The sequence below is a fragment of the Camelus ferus genome, chromosome 22, assembly GCF_009834535.1.
Source record: "Camelus ferus isolate YT-003-E chromosome 22, BCGSAC_Cfer_1.0, whole genome shotgun sequence".
NCBI lineage: Eukaryota > Metazoa > Chordata > Mammalia > Artiodactyla > Camelidae > Camelus > Camelus ferus.
In genome coordinates, this window is record NC_045717.1 from 5,459,314 (window position 1) to 5,482,499 (window position 23,186).

At 49.1% G+C, this 23,186-nt stretch overlaps 1 protein-coding gene across 1 annotated transcript; it reads left to right on the forward strand.

The window, feature by feature from the left end:
- Nucleotides 1-87: 87 nt before the first annotated feature.
- Nucleotides 88-10,128, forward strand: BOD1 (biorientation of chromosomes in cell division 1). Its single transcript, XM_032465078.1, has 4 exons — nucleotides 88-554; nucleotides 4,104-4,228; nucleotides 8,191-8,384; nucleotides 9,350-10,128. Exons 1-3 carry the CDS (start codon nucleotides 318-320, stop codon nucleotides 8,381-8,383), a joined length of 555 nt encoding a protein of 184 aa, XP_032320969.1. The 5' UTR covers nucleotides 88-317; the 3' UTR covers nucleotide 8,384; nucleotides 9,350-10,128.
- The last annotated feature ends 13,058 nt before the right edge of the window (nucleotides 10,129-23,186 follow it).

Genomic DNA, 23,186 nt, shown 5'->3' on the forward strand with positions numbered 1-23,186 from the left:
AAGCCCGAGCTGACGGCCGGAAAACCTCCCGCCCCACAATGCAAAGGTCACCGGTGACGTCATTCGCAGAGCGCCCGGGGTGGGCCGGGCGGTTTCTGCCGCCTCTACCACCACCCTCGCTGCCTCCGAGCCTGCTGCCGCCGCCGCCGCCGCCGCCACCGCGGCCACCTCCGCCGCCGCTCCCGCCACCCCCCCTTCCTCCTCCTCCTCCCCCGCCGCCTCCTTCTCCTGCCCCTCCGCCACCTCCACACGACCCAGGTCCTCTGTCCCTGAGGGGAAGCCGTATTCGGTCTCCTTCGCGGGCCTTGGGCGCAGCCATGGCGGACGGTGGTGGCGGCGGGGGCACCGGCGCGGTGGGCGGTGGCGGCGCGGGCCAGGCCTCGGCGGGGGCGGCAACAGGCGCGACGGGGGCCGGCGGGAGCGGCGGGCCCATCAACCCGGCCTCACTGCCTCCCGGCGACCCGCAACTCATCGCTCTCATCGTGGAGCAGCTCAAGAGCCGGGGCCTGTTTGACAGCTTCCGCCGGGACTGCCTGGCAGACGTGGACACCAAGGTAGCTGAGGCCGCCTGACCTCAGGGGGGCCGGGCCGGGCCGGGCTGGGCGTGAGGCCGCCAGGCTTACACCTTCGCCTTTCCAAAGCAGAGAGAAAAACAAAAGGTACCTTAAAAATCTTGGCAGCTGGGAGACCGCTTGGGGCAGCACAGGAAGGTTTCTGAGTGACTCCCACGTGGGCTCGGCTCCAGCCCCATCACTATTCTGTGCGACTTAGCTTAGTCGCTTCTCTGAAGTTGGGGATCCAATACCAATTTTACAGCCTAGACCCCATCTTTCCCAAGATAGGACTCCTTTAAGCCCCTCAGTAAGAAATCTCAATGTGTTAAGAACATTGGAGGAAGCCCGGTTAAGTAAGCCTTTGAATGAATGGTTTGAATGCACAATCATCAGCCTGTAATAAGTTATTTGTTCTTCTCTTGCTCAGTAATTTGCAGACTTGAGTATGTAGTTAATTAAGGTACATTGTTGTAGAACCAGCGCCCTTATTTTGTACTCCATCATTGATTAAAAGGGATTTGGTACCTATTTGAGATCCTAATGCAATAGGTCAACCTGCTAGTAAATGCCGTTTCGCTTTACGTACTTGCCAAGGTTCATCCGTATTTAGTGAAAACATGTGTGTTAAGTGTCAGATATGCAGTAGTTGCTGGAATGTTCATTTACTCCCTTTTCAGAATCTTCTTTAGCGAGACTATGGTTGTAGATTTAGGCGGCTCTCTTACTGAACGGGCATCTAGGGAGGTGATTTCTCCTCTCTGAGCCTGTCATGGAAATCTTTTGCCTAGCTCACAGCAAGATTGTGAGCTTAAAACTAGCCCTAAAGGAGGAAAAGACCTAGTCCGTGTACTCATTAAACATTTACTAGCAGAGTTTGTGGATAAGGAACAAGCAAGTCACTACCCAGCCCTTAAAGCCTGTATTCTAGGGTAGAAAACTGACATGTAGACCAGATTACTGTGTATAGTAAGTGATACTGTTATTATCCAAGATTAAAAATTCAAGGAGAAGTGCTCTCCTTGAAATGAGGTGTTTAATTTTCCTTACTTAAGGGTCCTAGCTACGTGTTGACAGAGCTTTCACGTTTTCGGTAGTGGGTGTTCTCAACTTCTCTTCACAGGTTCTCCATTCATGTTTCTTACGTCCCGTTAGGTTTTGTGTGGCTTAATCAATGTAGCATACGTTAAAATTGGTGTTGAGAATCCATTAGGGGAAAGGCAATTGGAGCCTTCACCACTTACAACCTCCTTAGATGTTCCTTCTGGTAGTTAGCACGTGGTTTTAATTCTTGAAGGTACTTGTCTTTCAGGCGCATCTCATCGAGTCCTTTGTTCTCAAAGTGTGGTCCTTGGATCATCAGCATCACCTGAGAACTTGTTAGATACGCATATTGTTAGGCTCCACTCCAGACTGCGTATGTGTTTACGGGAAGGTATACTGTTGATGTTTGTAATTTGCTTTGCAGTGCATCCAAGATAGAAGTAATTAGAACAAACTGATACATGAAGAGAGGGAGAGAGAGTGACAGTAAGTGTAGTAAAACATTAGTGGCAGGCACACTGGGTCCTCTCACTTCATGAACTGAAGGGATTACTCTGTATTGTTAGAGTCTGTTAAGGATTGGTGGTGACATTAGTTGTCCTTTGTCCTTTTTCAGTGAACCGTTCCTTTGAAAAACTAGGTGAGATTTTGAATAGTAAAAGGTGTATCAGGACTGATGGTTACAAGTGACAAATCTAACTCCTGTTAAGCAAAGGGGAGAATGTTGACTCATGGGATGTAAGGAAGGATAGAATGAACAAACTGCCAGAGGGGTAGGGATGCATTTGGAACCAGGGGTGCTCCAGCGAGGGCTGTTCACGTCTGTCCTGTATAACTCTTTTTTTTTTTTTAACATTTTTTATTGATTTATAATCTGTCCTGTATAACTCTTACTTTCACTGCAGAGCAGAGTCATCCATTTGGTTGCTAGTATCTCTCGACTGCATCTTACAGCTTCTTCCTCTAGAAAGGGACTCTCAGCTCCAGTTTAAAAAACCTCAGGGAATGTCTGCATTGTCTAGACATAGGTCAGACACCCACCCCTGTGGCCAGGAGAACATGGCACCAACTGCCCTGTCCTTGTGAAGAGGGGAAGATGGCTTCCAGAAAAAAGGAGTTGCTAGGTTGATAGTACATGGGTATCTGTGGACTTTGTTCCTCACCCATCTCCCTGCCTCCTCTCTCCAGGTTTAGCGGAGAGTCTTTATGCTTCTGAGTCATGGCCTTTAGAAAGAGTCCACTGACAGAGTGGAGGTCTACTGATTCCTTTGTCAATTTCGTTTAGCAAACTTTTGCCACAATAACACTACTTAATAAACCACATCTCAGTGGCTTATAACAAGCCTTTGTCCTCATGCTGATGGGACTGCAAGGCAGCTGAAGTTCAGCTGGGTAGCTCAGCTGTAGGTGGCCTGGGCTTGGGTCCAGGCTGCGGGTTGGGGTGGTCTGCTGCACGTGTACTCATCCTAGGTCCCAGGCCAAAGGGACAGGGGCTGCCAAGGACATACCCTCATAGAAGGTCACCAGAATGCAAGAGCCAAGCCAGACGGCACAACCATATTTAAGACGTTTTGTCACTAACACTGCACTGGCCAGAGCAGATCACACTGCTAAACACAGCATCGCTGGGGTGGGGAAGTATTCTGTGCCCACAGTGGGAGGAGGGAGGAGTGAAGTGTGAAACAGCAGTGCACACCGTTACACCTGGTTTGGGAAAGAGCAGCTTGTAGTGCCAGAAGGTCTTGGAGGCTCAGAACATGCGTTCTTTGTGCTCATCAAGTCCCCTTCTGATCTTGTTCTCCTTGTCCTACTTGGGTCTAGGACATCTGAGATCAGTAAATGCCTCTTGGGGTTCTTTTTGGACTTAACTTTTGTGTCCCTTCAGCCTCTCCTAGTGTTCCACAGGCTCTGACTTCAGTTCGCATTTGTGAGTCATGCTGAGCTTTGGGTGGCCCTTAATTTTGTGCAGAGGGCCTTCCTGAGCCTTTGTTTGTTGCTGAGGACACCCTGTGAGGTAAGCGGGCAGTAATATTTATTTTACAGATAGAAATAACTGAGACTCAGAGGTTGGCTAACTTGTTGAAAGTCAGAGAGCTAGTAAGCAATGGAGCTAGAACCCATTTCCTTAGATCTGAAAAGGGCCTCTGTCTAACCTTGGCTTTGCCACATTTTACCCACGTGGGCAGGTGTTTTACTCTTTCTAAGTCTAAATGTCTAATCTCTTAAATGAGAATAGGAGAGAGCTAACAGGACCTCCGTCCTATTTATTTGAAAAGTAAACGGGCTAATAAAGCATCTGGCATTGTGCCCACCCACCATAAAGTAGGCACACATACTGGCCGTTAATCCCTGCCCTGCGTGCTGCATGGTGATCTTCATGGATGTGATAAAAGTGTATTTAAGGACTTGAAAGTCTGCATTTCTATGAAGAGCAGTGTTCTGAATGACTGATTTCAAAAGTTTGGTGCATGTAACTTCTGACCTTGCCCCTTCTTTTTAATATTTTAGCCAGCTTACCAAAACCTGAGGCAGAAAGTGGATAATTTTGTGTCAACCCATCTGGACAAGCAGGAATGGAATCCTACGATGAACAAAAACCAATTGCGAAATGGTCTGAGGCAGAGTGTGGTTCAGTAAGTAAGCAGAATTGAGAGTGAAAAGGCAGCAATCACAAGTATGACGCGCAGGAAGGCCGATGCGAGTCACTGGTTAAGGTGGATGGTACTTTGTAGCAAATGTGACGGACAAGCTGCAGCAGACCCCTCCTTTGTTAAAATTAAGGTTCAAGTAAGCAAAGAACTCATTAGAAATTCTTGCTACCTACATAGGCCTCCTGTGCACATCTCTACCAGGAAAAGATATTCCAAATTATAAAGATACATACCACGCTCTTTGAAGTTTTTCAGGGTAGTCTGAACGGACGCTGGAGTTTATACCAACATATCAATGTTTGGGTCTTGGGCAAAAGCAGCTGAACCTTCATTCTCACAAGGCTGTGTAAGTTATACAAATTCTCTGAACCCACATGGGCCCTCGAAAGTGTCAGGGCAGCTTTCAGGAAGGCATAAAGCCTTAGTAAAGTATGTCCTCCATGGTAGCAAACTGAACCTTGGTTAATGAGGTGCTGTTCACTGCTCATCCAAGCGGCTTCTCAGTGTCACTGGGCACAAAAGTGAAAGGGGCTCACGGAGTCCGTGTCCTAAGATAAGCTTTTTCTAATCTGTTCAGAGTCACTTTTTTGCTCTTAATACCAGTGCTTATGTTCAGGCTTTCTTGATCCACTAACTCTCTGGAATATCTAAAAGCTTGTGAAGACTTCCTCTTTAAAAACAGAAACATCAGGGAATTATGCTGAGTGAAAAAAAGCCAATATCAAGAAGATAGATGGGTGCACGATTCCATTTATATAACATTCGTGAACTAACATAGAGACGGAGATTAGATTCGTGATTGCCGGGGCTTAGGGATGGAGGGGCAGTGAGTGTGGCTAGAAAGAGGTAGTTTGAAGAGGGTGTGGTACAGGTGAGTATCTTAACTGTGGTGCTGGTTACAGAAGCTGCTTGTGATAAAATTGGACAGAGCTACCCATGCAGACGCACATGAGGCAGCTGTGACTGAAATGTAAATGAGGTCAGGACTGTACCCGTGCTGTTTTCCTGGTTTTCTATTTTTTGCCCCACCCCTCCTTTTTTGGAGGTATAACTGACATACAGAATATTGGTTTCAGGTATAATTAGTTACTTAGTTTCAAACATAATGATTCAGTATTTGTATATATTTTGAAATGATCACCACAGTGAGACCAGGTAACATCCATTGCCACACACTGTTACAGAATTTTCCCTCTTGTGTCCCTGGCTTTGATACTGTACCGCAGCTGTGCACAGTGCTGACGTGAGAGGTGGCTGGGTGAAGAGCGCATGGCCCTCCCTGTGTTTTTCCTCGCAACTTTCTATGAATACGTAATTTCAAAATAAAAAGTTTTTAAAAATAGAAAAGGATGTTTATTAACAAGCTGGCGCTTTCAGTATGGCTGATGAAATCTGAATCTTTTAAAAGGAAACTAAAATTTGTGAAAGCTCTTAGTGTTAGGAAAGACGCATGACACCAAAAGTGCCTTGTCATTCTGGATTCATTACCTGTTGCCTTTCTGTTTCTCTAGGGAGCAGACTGGTGGCACAGGGATCCTTCAGAAAGACGGGACAACATAAGCAAGTTTCTATTGTACAGCACAGGGAACCATATTCAGTATCTGGTAGTAACCTATAGTGAAAAAGAATATGAAAACGAATATATGTACGTATACGTATGACTGAATCACTGTGCTGTACACCAGAAATTGACACAACATTGTAAACTGACTATACTTCAATTAACAAATAAAAAAGGGACAGTGGCTGCCACTTACTGAGCAATTATTTCATGTCTGGCACTGGTCCTTAGGTGTGTTACTGCTAATTCTTACAAAAAACCTGTTTGACAGCTTAACAGATTAGATGAAAGCTTTTTTTTTTTAACCCTACCTTCTAAAAAGATTATTAAGCATATTAAGAAAATAAATTAAAAACGCAAGCTGTTTTAAATATTTGCAAAGATGCCATTAACAGTATGAAGATTGTCAGTATTACTGTTAATTTCTCACGGGCATCAATGTCATTCTTGAAGTGTGCGTGTGGCACTCCTCTTTATATGCCTTTAATAGAAAATCAGACACAGAAAAGTGCATAAAACAGAAGCAAGCATCACGGGTTAGCAGAGCATCGCGTAGTCACTGCCCAGGTTTAGAAACAGAACATTACCAGCACCCTGCAAAACACTCGGCCCCGCCTCCCTCCTTTTTGGGGACATCTTCCTCCTCTCAGAAGTTTCCCATACTCCTGACTTGGATGGTCATCCTTTTTCTTCCCATAGTTTTACCACCTAAGTAAACATCTCCCGCTCTTTGATTTGATCTGGAATGTATTTAATCTGAAAACACAACTTTGGGTGTAACACTGGGACGTTTCTCTGTGATTCTCGCTCACATTTTGAATTTGAGGCAAATTCTAATGAAGTTTTAAAATGAAGATTTGCTCCTTACCCTGCGATGAAGCACCGCCGCCCTCAGCACTGGCTGGCCAGCATGGCCGGTCAGGCCCAGAGCCGTGTCCCAGGCCTGCGGCGTGGAGGGCCCCGCGGGGAACCCGGCTCTACTGCTAGACCTAATTTTGACCGACAAGTCTTTTAACTACATGCTATGTTTTCATTTCATCTTTTGTTTTAGACTCCTGACAAGATTTCTTGTTTCCTCCAAACACTTTTAAAATCTCCAGGAAAGGGAGCCCCACCCTTGGTACTTCGTTGTCCCTGACCAGGCTCTCGCCTCCAGTACAGACCTGTGAACCTGACTCGGAAGTGGGGGCTGTAGGTGGAAAGCCACTGACTTGTGACTGAGGAGGGGTGGCTTTGCTTTCCTACTGACCCAGCGCCTGCTCCCGACCTCTGGGTTCCACGGCTCTCTTCTCTAAGGGCGCAGACTGTCTGTTGGGGTCTGCCTTAAAGCGCCCCTGCACTCCGATGGCAGACTGTTTTCATCTAGGCCAGGTGTAGGGAGCACTTAATTCATGACTCAGCCTAACCCGTTCAGGGCCTGTTTCTCATCTCACTCGTGACTGTGTGTGTTCACACAGTTGCCTCCTTGGCTCTACCCTGACACAGCACTTGCCCCATTACTACAGGACCTATTTTTACCCAAGCAAAAGCTTGCCTGGCCTGAGAACGCAGGTCTAAAGGAAGTAAGTAAAACCTGTCCACCCTGCTTGTGATGTATTTGAATATGTTAGTCCTTCGAGAAGAAAAACTCAGTCTAACCCTGCGTGGACTGTTTTCCAAACTCTTCAAATGTGAGTTGTTTCCCATGACCATCACCTTCCTCACTACACGCCCCCGGTGTTTGAATATAGACATTTTGACTCACTTCTGCTCTACTACAAAAAGGACTGGGGGTGTATCTTAGCCCCGTAGGAACTCAGAGCCAGTCTGTTTCATGTCTATTTACTTGTTTGCTTCCAGGTTACCTTGTATGTGTCACGAGTAACAACCACAGCAGAAGGCCTTGTTGAATTGCTGGCGATGCCTGCAAACATTCCCAGCTCTGACAGATCTGTGTTGTGCAAGATTTAGTGGGTAGAAGCCAGGCTGCTGTTGGAAGCTGCTTCCCCTGCTTTGACTCATGAGAAAATAGACATTGAAGGGAGTGGAGACAAGCAGGAGGCTTGCTGGCTTTGACAGTGTGATCGAGGTGTTCAGCTCCACCCAAGCAGTTGGTTCTTTCCTGCCACATCATTACTTACTCTTTGTCTTTGGGACAGTTTTGTTTGGTTCTTTTGTACAAGGTTGAGGTGGGAGTGGATGAGACCGTGAATTAGGAATACTGATAGCTGCTGGTCGTGACTTACCCTCTAAAGATACAATGGCTTGAACTCTGTGCGGTATGTGGATGACACTTTGAAAGAACTCCCTCAAGGGGCTGTACCTTTGACCAGGTGGATATTTACTGGGCTCTCACATGACACTTGGAGGCTGAATAATGGGGCAATCTGTTTGTCTCCTCAAGGTCAGGGATGCTGGAAGCTGGAGTGGACAGAATTATTTGTCAGGTGGATCCCAAACTAAACCACATCTTCAGGCCGCAGATAGAACGAGCAATTCATGAGTTCCTGGCGGCCAAGAAAAAAGAAGCCGTGCCAGCTCCCCCACCGGAGCCCGAGAGCCAGGACCCCGCAGCTCCAGCCCAGGATGCCTCCTAAGGTCCGGTATCCCGTCTGCCATCCGGGAGCCTTGCTCTCTGGCTTATAGATGTAGAAAATGGGTAGAAGAGGGGTAAGCCGCTACTGAGGATCATGGGTCTTATTTATTCAGGAAAGTATTTACTGCAAATGGGCTGCATTTTGTTATGAGTCGTTTTTTACCGAGAACCAATTAGTAGCATTTTCCTGTGTCGGTATGACTTTCTGTGCCAGAAGAGCTAACCATTTAAGCTATGAAGAGATGCTTCATTAGAAACCAGCTGGGGTGGTGGTTGTGTACAAGGCAAATTCTTGTTTTTCTGAAATTGCTTAAATGAGTCTCTCCCCTGGACGTGAGTTAACTCGGGTCTACAGTTTGAATATAAAATCAAGCGACGCATTTCTACAGCAGCATCCTAAATGGGGCTCGGCGTCTGCTGTGGTCCCACTGGATTTCCTTGTATTTAGGAAGGATTTCAATTTACCACTCTCAGTTTCCATGGGATCCTTCTGTTGTGAGCACTCCTTTTTTTAATTACATTTGAAATTTAGTTTTAAAAATCAGCAGTAGATGCACAAAACAATGCGTTTGCAGGGGCTGGGAGACATAAGTAACGTAAGCAGTGGTCACCAGGTGAGCAGGTGGTGGGCTCTGCACTTAGCCGTCGTTAGTGACCATTAGGGTGCGCCTCATCCCCTCGTTCTGCTTAGGTGTTCTCTTTTGTGAGATTCTCTAAGACGTCTGTTATTTTGATAGCAGATAAGCATCAGTGAGTGAACAGAGCAAGAGCCTCCAGCCCAGGTAGGGGCGTTCAGGAGAGAAACTGGCTCCTCGTGCCTGTATTGGGGAAAGACCTCAATTCCGTCATGGAGTGTGAAGCATTCATTTCAAGTCTTTCTCTGTAGGGTAATTGTAACTCCTTTAGGAACATAAAATGAAACAGAACACACAACTAACATTTCGATACGATTATCTTTTCTTTTTAGAGTATGCCTCGGCTCCATTGAATTGATGGTGAAGAACTGGATTCGGCTACGTAAGAGTACAGCTTCAAATGCAGACAGGCCAAGGTCGTCGCTGACTTCCAGATTCAACTTTGACTGTGGGGCGGTTTCCAGAGAGAGCGGGGAGCAGGTGTGGCAGTAGGGATGCTGACCTTGCCTGCCCCCACGTCGTGCTGCCGTGTGGACAGCCTGTTCGAGGAGACGACAGCCAGCAGACACTACAGATACACTGAGAAACACTACCGCAACCTGGGGTTGTCCTGAAACAAACCTTTATACTTGAACTTGGAGACTGTGTGGACTTTATGGTTTGTGCTTGGGGGTAAGCAAAAGCTGCGGTGCGGGAACGTGACCAGCCCCAAAGGTGCAGTCTGACAGTGACGGTCAGGGTTCCCGGGGACAGGTATTCGGCGACGCTCGTTTGATTGATATTGTTTCCCAGAGCTGCAGACTTAGAGTTTACAGGCATTAGCATCAAACGGCTTTAAGATTGTTGTGACCCTCTCATACGTGACTCTTGTAGCCTCAGTTTCCTTTCCCCTGTAAGTGGTGTCAAAACGTGGGACCCCAGGATGCGTGAGGAAATGCAGGCTTAGGCATAAAGGAGAAACATTTGTAGGCTCTCTGTCCAGGGCTGCTGCTTGTCCTGCAGGGGCTAGTGAGCCTTGGACATGTTTGTTGTCTTCATGTTTGTGGTTTTTAGAAGGTGAATAGTCAGTAAGTGGCTTGAGTTTTGTAATAAAATCATTTGATACTCTTACTGCGAAGCCTCAACGAGTCCCTAGAGCCCAGGTGTGCAGAGCAAGCCTTTTCCCCTGCCTGTGCCATTCCTGTGCACAACACGTGACTGAGCGGCAGGGAAGGACTGAGCGGCAGGGAAGGACTGGTCGGCTTGCCCCGGGACTGCCATCGTCCTGTAGGTAGAGCTGGGCGCGGGCAAGGCGTCCCCTCTTCCCCTGGACCATGGCTGATGCTGGCCTTTAATTAAGGGTCGTACACGCTGTCAGTGTTTCTCAGACTTGAGTTTGCAGAACTGTCACCTAGGGATTTTAGCGGGGAAGATGTGTATTCTGACTGAGAAGTTCTGGGGAGACCTGAAAGTGTTTCTCTCAAGTTCCAGGTGGTGGAGGCACTGCTGACCATCGGCATTTTGCATCTCAAGCTTTGGATGATCAAAAGTGACTTCAGACTAAGAGTCTTTGGTTCTTGGTTGAGTCTGCTTCTGGATACTGTTGCTCGAACTTCAACCTGCGTAGACTTCCACCTTTACCATCAGTACCTGTAAACGAGGCCTGCACTGCCATATCCAGCAAGGCGTTTGGGCAGCATGTGCCCTCATTTTAAAGCAAGCCGGCCACGTGTTCAAGGCAGTGGCAGTTGACGTCCCGGGTGTGTTCTTTTTCCAGCTGAAACAGGTTGCTGTACTTTTCAGTTTGGGAGTCAGTAACCAGGTCCTCAGCACCCAGAGGAGGGCCCCCCTAGTCCTCCTCACTCCCCTGAAAGGTAAGCACAGGGTGACCAGTCTTACCAGTCATGCTTTGCAAAGAGGCTTCTCACACTGGTACCCCCTCTTCAGGACCATGAGAGGCGTCTGCCCCAGGAGGGAGGATCTCAGCAGAGCCCCTCTGTCAGCCTGGCCAAAATCCTGCACATCCAACATGACCTCAGCCCAGTGCCGGAGAGGGCGGAATAGAGCGACCCAGAGAAGGCTTCATCCTTCTGCCCCCAAGTGCCCAGCTGACTTACGTTGGGTGTACTTTTTGGCAGACAGTTTTCAGTCCACCTCAGTTCTCTCTCTTTTCCGTTACTAGAGAAGCGTGTACCAGTTGATGAGAAATACCCTCATTTCCACCAAATGTTAAATACGCCATGACACCAAGGATCACTGTTCTTTTTCATCACTGTTAAATCCACTAAAAGTCAACATAGACTAGAGGTAGAAGCACCTAGAAGCAGAGCCTAGAAGCACCGTGTGCGCTGAGATGAGGTAGGAGACGTCCTCCCTGAGGAAGGTGAGGCCACCTAAACAGCCTTGCTGCATTCACTCCTAAGCAAGAAACCAGTCGTCCCGGACCGCAAGGCTTCTCTCCCTGTAGTTGGAAAAACCACTGCCATTTGCAGAAGCCTCGTGAAGCACAGAACTGACCTCTGTAAGACATTCACAAATGCTGCCAATGAGAAGCCATCAAGGCCTTGGAGTTAGAGTCACGATGACTTTAAGAACCCCATGCTCATTTTTGGAGTCCAGTCCTTTTGCCTAGGGCAGCGTCCACAGTTGCTTCCAGAGACTGTTGCCCCAGGATGTTTCCAGTTAATGAGCAAAGTGCTTGATCGCGGTTGCCAGCCCACCCTGTCCGCCCAGTCACGACTGTTAAACTCCTTCTTGGCTTGTAGTGAAGTTTGTTCAGATTTTCAGGCTGCTTCTGCCGTTTAACCTTTAATTTGTTTCTGTTTACTCATCAAGGCACGTAGGGGTCCCCATATCACCCACTAGCGCTGAGGACTGAATTAACACTGGCAGACTGAGTGCTTCCGACAGCGTTGTCCCCCAACCTACATCGTCACCCATCAGCCTCAAATTCTTAGAAATGCAGCCCTGACCCCAGACCTCCCGAGTCAGAGACCTGGGGACGGGGCAACAAGTTTTCCAGATGATTCCAACGCACGTTAAAAATCATTTTCACTTAACGAAACCTTTTTGGAAAGTTGGTGATGCTGACTGGTAATGACAGTTTATTAGTGGGTGAACATAGTGTCTGGTGGATAGAATCAGTGTCTCTTCTAACAGCCCCTGAGGAGCAGGACTATCGTCTCTCGCTCTCCCCACCCCTTTTTTTTTTTCCAGTTGTCCCATTAGTCCCTTGCAAGGACTGTGCATTTGGCCATTTTGACTGAGAGGTGTCGGCATGTAGTTTAAAGCTCCTAAGCTTTCAAAAGCTATAAGCAGTCTTGAAAGTGAGTTCACTAAGCAGCTCAGAACTTTGGCAGGAACTCTGCAGAAAGGCCTTCACCGGTTACTAAAGATAGAGGAGAGAGGTCTGTGGGGTCCTGGCGAAGGTCAGGGCCCGGCCTGTGCCCGAGGCTGGCGCTGAGGCTGGACGTGAGAATTGCGCCTGGATCAGCGCTGGCAGGCGGCCAGGCCCTGCCTCCCTTGGCTGCCCTGTGGCTGCTGCTGCTGGGGTGGGAAACAGACAGGAAAAGCTGGCGCGGGCGAGCGTGCTTTGGCACCGTGCACTGCGCCCTGTCCATCACCTTGCCCGTGGAGGAACCAGGTCAGCTTTTACGGTCTCATCACCGGGGATGGGCTCAGCTCCAAGGCCATGCGGTAATAATTACCCATCCTCTCAAACGGGCCACGCCGCCTGCGACCTAGCCAGCCTTTCTGACTCCAGTCTCCAAGCTCCCACTTGGCCGTCCTTCCTGCAACACTGCTTTCATCAAGTATCTCCCTCCCTCACAAACCTTTGAAAGGAAGAAGTAAGTGAACCAGGCGCCTGCTTCGCTTCATTCTCAGGAGCCTGTTAGGTGGGATCTAGCCCCCCCCTTACGGATGAGGAAACCGGGACTCGGGGGTGCAAGGAAGCGTCTTACTTATTACACAGCTTTTAAGTAGGCAAGCAAGGTTTGAACCTAAGCCTCCTGAATTCAAAACCCACAATTGCCCATCCACCCTCTCTGCTGCTCTGCCTCCCTATTACTTAACAGAACAAGATGAAGCTTGTCAGTCCTCCAGGGTCCACCCTCCATTCCAAAGGTGGGCCAAAATCAAACCAGCTTGGCCTCCTCCACCTCAACAGCACACACCCTTAGTTCCAGCCAGCCTCTTCTCCCCTCACTCAGGCTTATGTCACAGGGCAGAGTTTGCAAACTGACAGGTTCCTCTGCTGTCACCATGTGGGACGTGCAGGAGCCACTGGCTGGCTTCACCCATTTCCATCACCCTGCTGGCCCCTGCAGACATGTGAGTTGGAAATACTTGCCCTAGGAAGTCACTGTCTCGTGATTACTTGAGGTTATTCAAAAACATCTCTTCAGCTGGACGGCCAAATCTTCCAAACTTTAATTTTTCCATAAGAGAGCAAGTTTTTAAGCTACCTGAGTTGGATTCTAGACTCTTCAAGATGGAAAGGGAGCCTGAGGTGCCCTCAGGTCCCCATCGGAGGGTCCAGACAAAACCACCTGAGGATGCATGGAGGCCACACACAGGATGTAGACGGAATGGAGAGGTGGGCGCGAGGTACGGCGAGGAAGCAGACTGGGAAACCAGCACCCAGTGCCCTTGGAAGCCTCCCGGGGGCACCCCAACTGGCAGTCTCCCCAAGCCCAGGCCAGACGATGGCCTGTCTGTGTAGCTAATCAATGTATGTAGCTTAAAATTTTGTAAATGAGAGTGCGGGCTAGCGGAATACACTACCCCAATATATGACCACGGGAGCTGAGGGAACACCGCCCCGAAATAAGCTGCTCTGGCACCTGGATTACTGTGAGCTGTTGGTGCTTAGAAAACAACAAACGCAGGGAGAGGCTTTCTCTGAACTCCTCCCAAAGGGACTCAGTCGTCAGATTCCCCTCCCTGGGGTTTCACCGACCAGAGAAGACTGACTCTCACCGCAGGGGAGGAGCTTAGCGGCTGACTCTCATCACACACGCACACCTCCCGGAAGTGCCCATTCACCTTTCCTAAAAACCATTTTCTCTCCCCTCCGAGGCCTACATCCTCTTCCCCGTCTCCCTATCAAGATGGTATTTAAAGCTTGAATTCTAAGCCACCTCAGGGAGTAACTGATTTTTTCCCTAAGTATCTCTCACGTATCCACGAGGTATACATGGTCATAAACTTCTTTTTCTCTTGTTAATCTTTTACTATAGGAGCCGCAGCTTAAGAACTCAGAAAAGTAGAGGGGAAATTATTTTCTGTCTCCTACAGGAGCAATAGATTGAATATGGTAGAAGTTAAACAATGACCAGAGAGGCCGAACGTGGCAAGGTTTATCCAGCACTTCGAAAACAGCCCACTTGAGTCTCTATAAAGGCAATTTGGGTGGGGTGGGGGTGTGGGGGCAGGACGGGGGTCAGGGCAGGGGGAGGCTATCAGATTCAGCCTGGCCTGGGGTCTTAACAGCACGGCCGTCCCCACGACAGGCATATGAGCTCACAGACGGTGCGCCGGGTAAAGGCTCAGGCTTTGGATGCTGACTGCCACCTGGCCCTGCAGCTGCATTTGTGTCGGTGGGTTAGGTTCCTGCTGCGGTGAGCGATGAAAGCAAACACCCAAATCTCACCCGCCTGACAAGTTTCCCACTTGCACAGCACGGCTGCGATCCCGGCGATGCTCCCGGGCGACTGCTCCTCCTGCAGCAATTTAGTGCCCTGGCTGCTTTAAGCTTTGGGCTTAACCCCAAGACCTCTTCTACTGGAGCTCAGCAGAGGAGGAGGGAGGCGGGAGGTCTCACCGAGGGACGGAATGATTTGGCCTGTGAGTGACACCTGTCACTCTCGCTCACAGCCCATTGGCCAGAACCAGGCACGTGCCCTTCCCTCGCTGCAAAGGGACAGACGGTATAAGCCACTCACGTGCCCAGAAGGAGAGGAGAACCAGATAGAAGGCTACCGCAGTGTGCCCTCTTACACCAAACACCCGTGATTTCGGGAAGGGCCATGGCAAGTGTCTGAGCTGAGAATCTGTTCAGCTCCAAAGCCGAGCTTTTTTTTTCTCCCCCTCCAATTACTTTATTGTGGAAAAATACACATACCATAAAATTTACGATCTCAACCATCTTTTCAGTGGCATTAAGTAATTCATATTGGTATGCAGACATCACCACCATCCGTCCCCAGAATTTTCATCTTCCCCAGTTGAAACTCTGTACCCATTAAATGCTCACCCGCTCCCATCTCTTCCCCTCGCCCCTGTCAACCACCGTTGTATTTTCTGTCTCTGTTTGGCTCCTCTAGGAACCTCACAGAAGCGGAACCATACAGTATCCGTCCTTTCGTGACCGGCTTAATTCACTTAGCAAAACGTCCTCAAGGCTCTTCCGTGCTGTAGCGCACGTCAGAACTTCTGTCCCTTTTACACAAATGAACTTCTCTACAAAACAGAAACAGACTCACAGACATAGAGAACAAACTTATGGTTACCAGCGGGTAAAGGCGGTGGGAAGGGGTAAACTGGGAATTTGAAAATTGCACCTTTTTGGGGAGTGATGGAAATGTGAGCCGTCTTGATTGTGGTGCTGGTCTCATGGGTGTGTACATCTGTCAGAATTCATCAAATTGTACATCTGAAATATGTGTAGTTTACGGTACAGGAACCATTCCACAATCAAGGTGTTTAAAAAATTAAAAATAAATAATATTAAAACATTTTTTAAAATTCTGTCCTTTTTTAAGAGTATTATTCCAAAGCATTTACACAGCACATTTGCAAAGATGAGCTTTGAACCACAACACTCAACAAAGATGCCTGACCTTAGCAGATGTTTAATGACTTTTTGTTTTAACTTTTTTTGTCTTTTCCTTTAGAAATAATTTCAAACTTACAGAAGAGTTGCAAGAATAGTGCAAATAACTCTTTTTCCTGAACCGTTTGAGGGCAGTTGTTGACCTGATGCCCCTTCACCCCCAAGCACTCTAACATGTACGTCCTGCAGATGAGGACAATCTCCTCCACAGCCCCAGTAAGAGCATAAGGAAATTAACATTAAAACATCACTTCCGTTAATCCGCAGGCCTGAAGTTTTGCCAGTTGTCCCCATTCTATCCCTCCCAGCGAAAGGATTCCATTCAGAATCACAGGCTACCTTTAGTGGTCACAGCTCTTGGGTCTCCGTCAACCTGGAATAGTTCTCTCTGAAGACTACAGGTCAGATCTTTCGCAGCGCGGTCCTTAAGCTGGGTTTGTCTGACGATGCCTCATGGTTAGATTCAGATTCTGTACCTTTGGCGGGAGTATCTCAGAAGTAGTGCCACGTTCTTTTCATGGCCTCCTGTCAGACACACGATGGAGATTTGTCCCTTTGCTGGTGACATTCACCTGGATCACTTGATTAAAGACGTGTCTGCCAGATTACTGTGTTGTCCCTTTGTAATTAATTCATATCGTGTGGGGAGGTACTTTAGGACTTTGTAAATATTCTGCTCTTCGTCCAGTGTTCACACCTATGGATGTTTCCCAGGTGAACCAAGTATCACTGTGATGACAGCCATTTGGATGCTCAGATTGTCCCAGATGCGGCCAGTGGGCGGCCCTTCACTTCTGTGAAGTTGGCTTTGTGTCCATCTCTCTTTGGGCACTTCCTTACTTTCCGGCACACGGAGATGCCCCAGGCTCACCGCGTGCTTTCCCTACCACCCACCTTGGAATCTACTGCTTTCCCAAGGAGCCCAGATGCCTTTGGCCGGTATTTAAAAATCAAAGGTGCAAGGTGTGCCACAGCTCCCAGGTCCTCTCGGGGTTCATTCTAGTTTCCTTCCTTCAACTGCAATTATTTTTCTACCGTTCTTCCATTAGCATTGGATCAGTACCGCTATTCAGAACCCACCTCCCGTCGCTGTCACCACCTCAAACCCCCCAGATGCCCTTCACCGCGTTCTGGCTCCGACACCGCACTCTGGTCTTCTGCCCCCATTCTCCCATCTCCATGGACGCTTACCTTACTCAGCCCCACCTGGTGGTTCCGTGGCTATTTGCAGATCTTTGACCTGACCCCTACTTCAAGGTCCTACAGTATGAGCTAACAACTCCTTCTTGAGAAGGAACAGCACAGGGGTGGTGACAACGAAGAGGTGCAATGACTGAAGTAGTGAAGCGAATCCACACCACGTGACAGCCCCTGCCCAGTGGAGCCGGTGGCTTCAGGCTTGTCTACAGGAGCAGACAGTGGGGTCACCTCCTGGATGGTGTGGTACAGCAGAGAGCAGGCTCTGGGGTCCAGCGAGCGCTTTGTTTTCCTCTGTTAACACTGTCTCATCGTCCCCACCTGCCCCATCTGCTTTTTGGGTCCCCTTGCTGTGGTTCAGTGTCATCCATATGGGTGGCAGGCTGCCCGTCTTTCTTTTCTTTTAATTGAAGTATAGTCTATTTACAATGTTGTGTTAGTTTCCAGCGTACCGCATAGTGATTCAGTTATATATATACATACATTCCTTTCCATATTCTTTTTCATTATAGGTTATCCCAAGATATTGAATATAGTCCCCTGTGCTATTCTGCAGGACCTTGTTTAACTATTTGCCCATCTTTGTGATGCCTGCCCAGGGCTTATGCCTCATCACCCAGTTTAGACCACCTGGAACATACCCACCACATCTGGTGGAAGTCCACAGGCTGTGGGAACTAACAGAAACTTATTTATATTCCATAAGTTATTAATAAGCTAGAATTTTACTGGTTTCCATTCCAAGCACAAATCTCTCCATAAACGCCTGGCAAAGGTGGATGAAAACACAGAGAACATTATGGGATGAAATCTCCATAAAAGGACTATTGTGTCACGTCATTCCATTTCCCCTCGTTAAGTCTGCCCGGGGAACATCTTGTGGTTTGCAGTTGTAAAACGAGTCCCACGTGACCTGGAGATCCAGGACCACTTCTCTCCTGCCTTGGCCCAGCCTCCCGCCTCCTTACCCGTCCCCGGGGAGAGGTTTGCACAGTTGACGCTGGTAAAGTGGCCTTGTATGATCAGCAGAGCCCCCAACGACCTCACACCCTGACACAGAACTCCAGGGAGCCGAGCTGGACCACACCGGGGCTGTGTTTGCCCCAGCCAGTTCTCAGATGGCATAGCCTTGAACCGAAGCCAGCTCTAAGAAGGCAGCTCCGCCTGCTTCCCTGTGCCACACTCAAGCCTTGGAACTTGTCACTCCAAGAAGACGCAGGCCTCTCCTGCCTGAGGCAGAGGAAGAGAGGGAGAAAGATGGACAGCAGGAGGCACACGTGAAGCAGAGCAGAGCTAAGTCCTGGAGCAATGTGGGGGTCCCACTATCCACTAACACATCCATCCGTGAGGAGTGACACAGCCACACCCTCGAGGGCCAGGGTCTCCTCATTCACCCGAGACCTCAGTTATCCAGCAGCTTTCTTGTTCCATGGGCTCTGAGACACGGCACCCCGCTCCCGGACAGGCTCTGAGGGGATAGGAAAGGGACTGGACGGAACTAGGAAAGGAATAGGAACAGGGGAGGAAGCAGCAACCAAGAGGAACCTCTGAAACACTCACCTCACTGAATTCACCCCTTTCCATCATTTGCCAAATGAGATGGTGCCTGCTGAGCACCGGTCCATGCAGGGCACGTAGTAAGTGCTCATTAAATACTGTTATTGGTCCAAGTAGCAACGGAAGCAGTAGGCTTTGTTGTTGCTGATGACTCATTTGACTATCAAAACACCCCAGGATGCAGAGCAACCACCATCCCCCCACTTAACAGAGGGGAAAACTGAAGCCCAAGGCTGTGAAGTCACCTGGTTGCCGGCCAGCCTGAGGGCAGTAGAGCCAGGGCAAGGGTTTGTCTTCTGCAGGAGGACCAGGGAGCCCAGCTCAAGGCGTGGAACAAGAGCAGGATTCAAAAGCTGGAGGGGAAGGGAAAGGAGAGCTGGGAAGCTGGGAAGTGTGGGGTGGACGCAGCGTGGGAGAGAGGAGAGGAGAGCTGGGGAGTGAGGGGGAAGGAGGGTCCTCTGCAGACTGGAGGGGGTGCCGGAAGGAGGAGGCAGTGGCGACCGGTCTGGGCTCTGGGGTGAAACCCACCTGGTTAATGCACTGCGTGGACCCCTCAGGAGCCAGGTGACCAGAGGCAAGTCCTCCTAACTCTCTGAGACTCCATTTCCTCACCAGGGAATGGTGGGTCCTACTTTAAGGAGCTGTTGAGGGGATTAATAAGGTAACACCCAGTGAGCAGCAATCAGTCATCACTCAACCCAGCTGGGGTTATCAGAGAGCCGAAGCGAGATGGGGGATGCTCCAGGAGAGGGACCCAGCGAGACTCCCCCGTGCGACAGGTCAGGAGGGAAACACTACGCGGCGTTTTCCCACAGGAAACGTTTCCATCAGAAGAGATCTTCCTCGCCCGCCTGCCAGGCTCCTTCTCTCACAATTTGGAGGAACTGAGTGATGTGCCCCAGCTGTGTTAACTTCCTACCTGTGCGACCAAGGGCAAGTAGCTGGTCCTCTCTGAACATCAGTCTCCTCTTCTGTAAAATTGCCTTGAGGACTAGAGAAAACCTTTCAACAGAAACTAGTCATGTGAGTTTTGCCCGGGGAGGCAAAATAACCAAGCTGGAGATAGCACAGACTTCTGACTTCAGAGAGATCAGGCCTCAAATCTCAGCTCCCCTAAAGAGTAGCTGAGCAGCCCAGGACAGGTTTCTCAGCCTGTTTCCTCCTCCGTGTGGAGTAAATTACTGAGACGATGCACGTGAAGACTGAGGACAGACTGGTAATGTTGTAAGGACTTAAAAAACCATCATTGTGATTTTTCCTGCCTGTTTCACTCTCAGCTTGAACCAGATCCTGGCCTGACCTTGCCTCCTATCTTGCCCTGTTTTTGCCCCCAGTTTTCCAGCCAAGTGTGGCCTGAAAGCTGTTTTTGTGGGGCAGCCACCCAGGCCCAACCACAGTGTTGGGCTCATTGGTGCCACCGCTATAAACAGACGGAGGTGGTGTAGGTAAACACTCGCTGCCGGCGGGCCCCGGGTGCCACCAGCCTCGAAGGAGGTCAGCTAGAGGGTGGCAGCCTGGTTTGATGGAAATAAAACCTAAGCCCAGGGACCAGGCAGGCCACGAAAGACCCTCGGCCAGGCAGGGCACAAGCGGGGTGCTGTGTCCCCAGCTTGTGTCTCACCTCCCCAGCTGGGCCCGGCATCACCCCGCCCCTCCCCAGAGCCAACATCTGCCTGTCAGCATCCCCGGCTGAGCACACATCCTAGGTGCCTTACAGACAGCATCTCGTGAACACCCTCACCCTGCAATGTGATTGGTCCCACCACTGACAAAGAAGCCGAGTCTCAGTAAAATGACCAGCCCTGAACCATAAATCTGGAGAGACGAAGGGAATCAGAATCCAAGTCTGGCTCCAAACCCTGGGTTTCACCCTGCTCCGCACTGGAAAGTCACTTCTGCCTGCCCCGGGGTCAGCCTCCGCAGCTCTCAGGCTCTGCTTCCCCTTCTTTTGCCAGCACCAAGCACACCCCAACACCCCAAGTGCAACATGCCTGTTTGCTGAACGGCTCTACAAGTGGGTGTAGAAACGAGAGCCTGAGGGGAAACGTCTCTGCGGGAGAAGGCAGGAACAGAGCACGCATCCATCCTGCACGCACTGCTTGCCGAGCCCTCATCCATTTCACCCTCAAAACCACCTGATCAGTCAGTGGTCTGATTTTCATTTTACAACTGAAGAAACAGAGGCTAGAGGTTAAGTAAGGTGCCCAAGGATCGCATCACTCTTTAGTCGCAGGGCTGAGTGTGGACACGGGCTGAGATGCTGACGTGCTGAGGACCACAGGCGCCTCCCCCTCTGTGGGGCCGCTGCCCTGCGTGGAGCTGGCACAGCCTGGGTGACCCCCACGAGCCTGGGCAATGAATAGACACCCAGGCAAACAGATTGCTACTCAGGCTCCTTGAGCTTCCAGAAGCAGAGTACAGGGCTTACCCCATCTTCCAGGTGAGGCCAGTAAGGCTCCAAGAGAGTCAATAACAGTCAGTGGGTGGCAGCGCCGTGATTGACCCCAGGTGGCCTGGCTCCAGACCTGAGCAAAAAGGCAAAAAGGACCCCTGCCCCAGGCACACACTTTAGAGGCCCCTGCTCCGGCCCTCCTCTGACCGTGCGCCTCCCCACACGGCGAGGGATGTGCCTATCTGGCTCCTACGTCCTGCCAACTTGGAGACCAGGCCCTGGGTGCTCTGTACCCCAGAATTCCCTCCCCAGTGGCCTTGCCAGGCAGGACCAGAGTGACCCTGATCAAAGTATATTGGAAGGGGAGGGAGGGCACAGCTCAGTGGTAGAGCACGTGCTTATTAGCAAGCATGACATCCTAGGTTCAATCCCCGGTACCTCCATTTAAAAAAAAATAAAGTATTTTGGAAAGATGGATGTGGATGGAGGACCCCACAGAGAAACTAACTGTATTTGTCTGCTTCGGCTGCAATTAGAAAATACCATGGACTGGCCAGCTTAAACCACAGAAATTTCTTTTGCTCACGTTCTGGAGGCTGGAAGTCCAAGGTCAGCATGCTAGCCTGGTCAGGTTCTGGTGAGATCTCTCTGCCTGGCCCCCGACGGCCACCTTCTCGCCGTGTCCTCATGTGGCAGAGAGAGAGATCAGCTCACAAGCTCTGTGGTTTCTCTTCCTGTGAGGACACCAGTTCCATGGGACACCAATTCAACGGTGCCCAGCCTAACCCTCATTACTTCCATAAGGGCCCTGTCTCCAAATACAGTCATGCTGGGGGGCAAGGCTTCAACATATACATTTAGAGGGAGGGGAGGACAGAAACGCCCAGCCCATAATGCTTACCAAGAAAAACACGGGAGGCCAGGAGGTGAATGTTTCAGGTTCAACACGTAAAAGCTGGTGGAAGCTGCTCAGAGTCTCACCTGGAGGAATCATGTCTGAACATGAGCCAAGAGGGCCAACGTTGGAGCCCAAGGGCAGGACAGCACTGCAGAAACAGCAGATTCGGAAGAGCAAGGACCACCTCACAGTGTCCACAGGGCTGTGCAGGACTGGTGCTCAACAGTGCCCCTTGTGGTGCAGAGACGCAAGTGCAATAGAGGGCTGTTGGCGGGTTCTCCCCGCATCTGTTTCAGAAGCAGGACTAAGGCCCTGGGGTCTCTGGAAAATTCAAAAGCAAGATATTAAACTTTATAATAGTGGAGTTTGAGGTGGAGGGAAGATTCAAGTGATTTAATTAGGAAAAAAGACATATGACCAGATTCATATTGGGGATAGGGCATACCAGTTCCTTAGGAAAGGAATGTTTCCACACAGCTGTTAAGCCACTTGATAAAAAAAGGTTTTCAGCTGTTCAGATTGGCTAACTTTTAAATATATTCATGATATGAAGAGCATAGGCATACCTAAATATCCACAGAACATTGCACAGGACTTTGATGGTTCTTTCATAAAATAAAATGCTTCAAACACTTTTTAAAAGTGAAAATCCAAAGCAGAACCATGGTTTAAGGTCTAACTTAAGGTGGTAAATTACCACGTTCAGGTTTGGGGAAAGTCTGGGATCTTTTAAACCAGATCAATAATCTGTTGAAACGTATTTTTTTTTAAGTAGTGGTTTAAAACAATGAGATACTACTACACACCTACTAGAATGGCTAAAATTCAGAGCGCTGACAACACTAAATGCTGACAAGGATGTGGAGCAACAGGAACTCTCATACATTGCTAGTGGGAAGGCAAAATGGTACAGCCACTCCTCAGAAAATTAAAACTAGAATTACAGTATGATTCAGCAATTCCACTCAGGGTATACATCCAAAGAGAACAAAGAAAGAATTCAAAAAGATATACGCACCCCAATATGCATAGCAGCATTATTTACAATAGCCAAGATATGGATGCAACCTGAATGTCCATCAACAGATAAATGGATAAAGAAGATGTGGTACACATATACAATGGAATATTACTCAACCATAAAAAGGAATGGAATTTTGCCATTTGCAACAACATGGATGGGCCTGGAAGGTATTATTCTTAGTGAATTAAGTCAGACAGAAAAGGACAAATACTGTATGTTTTCACTTATATGTGGAATCTAAAAAATAAAACAGCAAAACAGAAATAGACTCACAGATAGAGAACAAA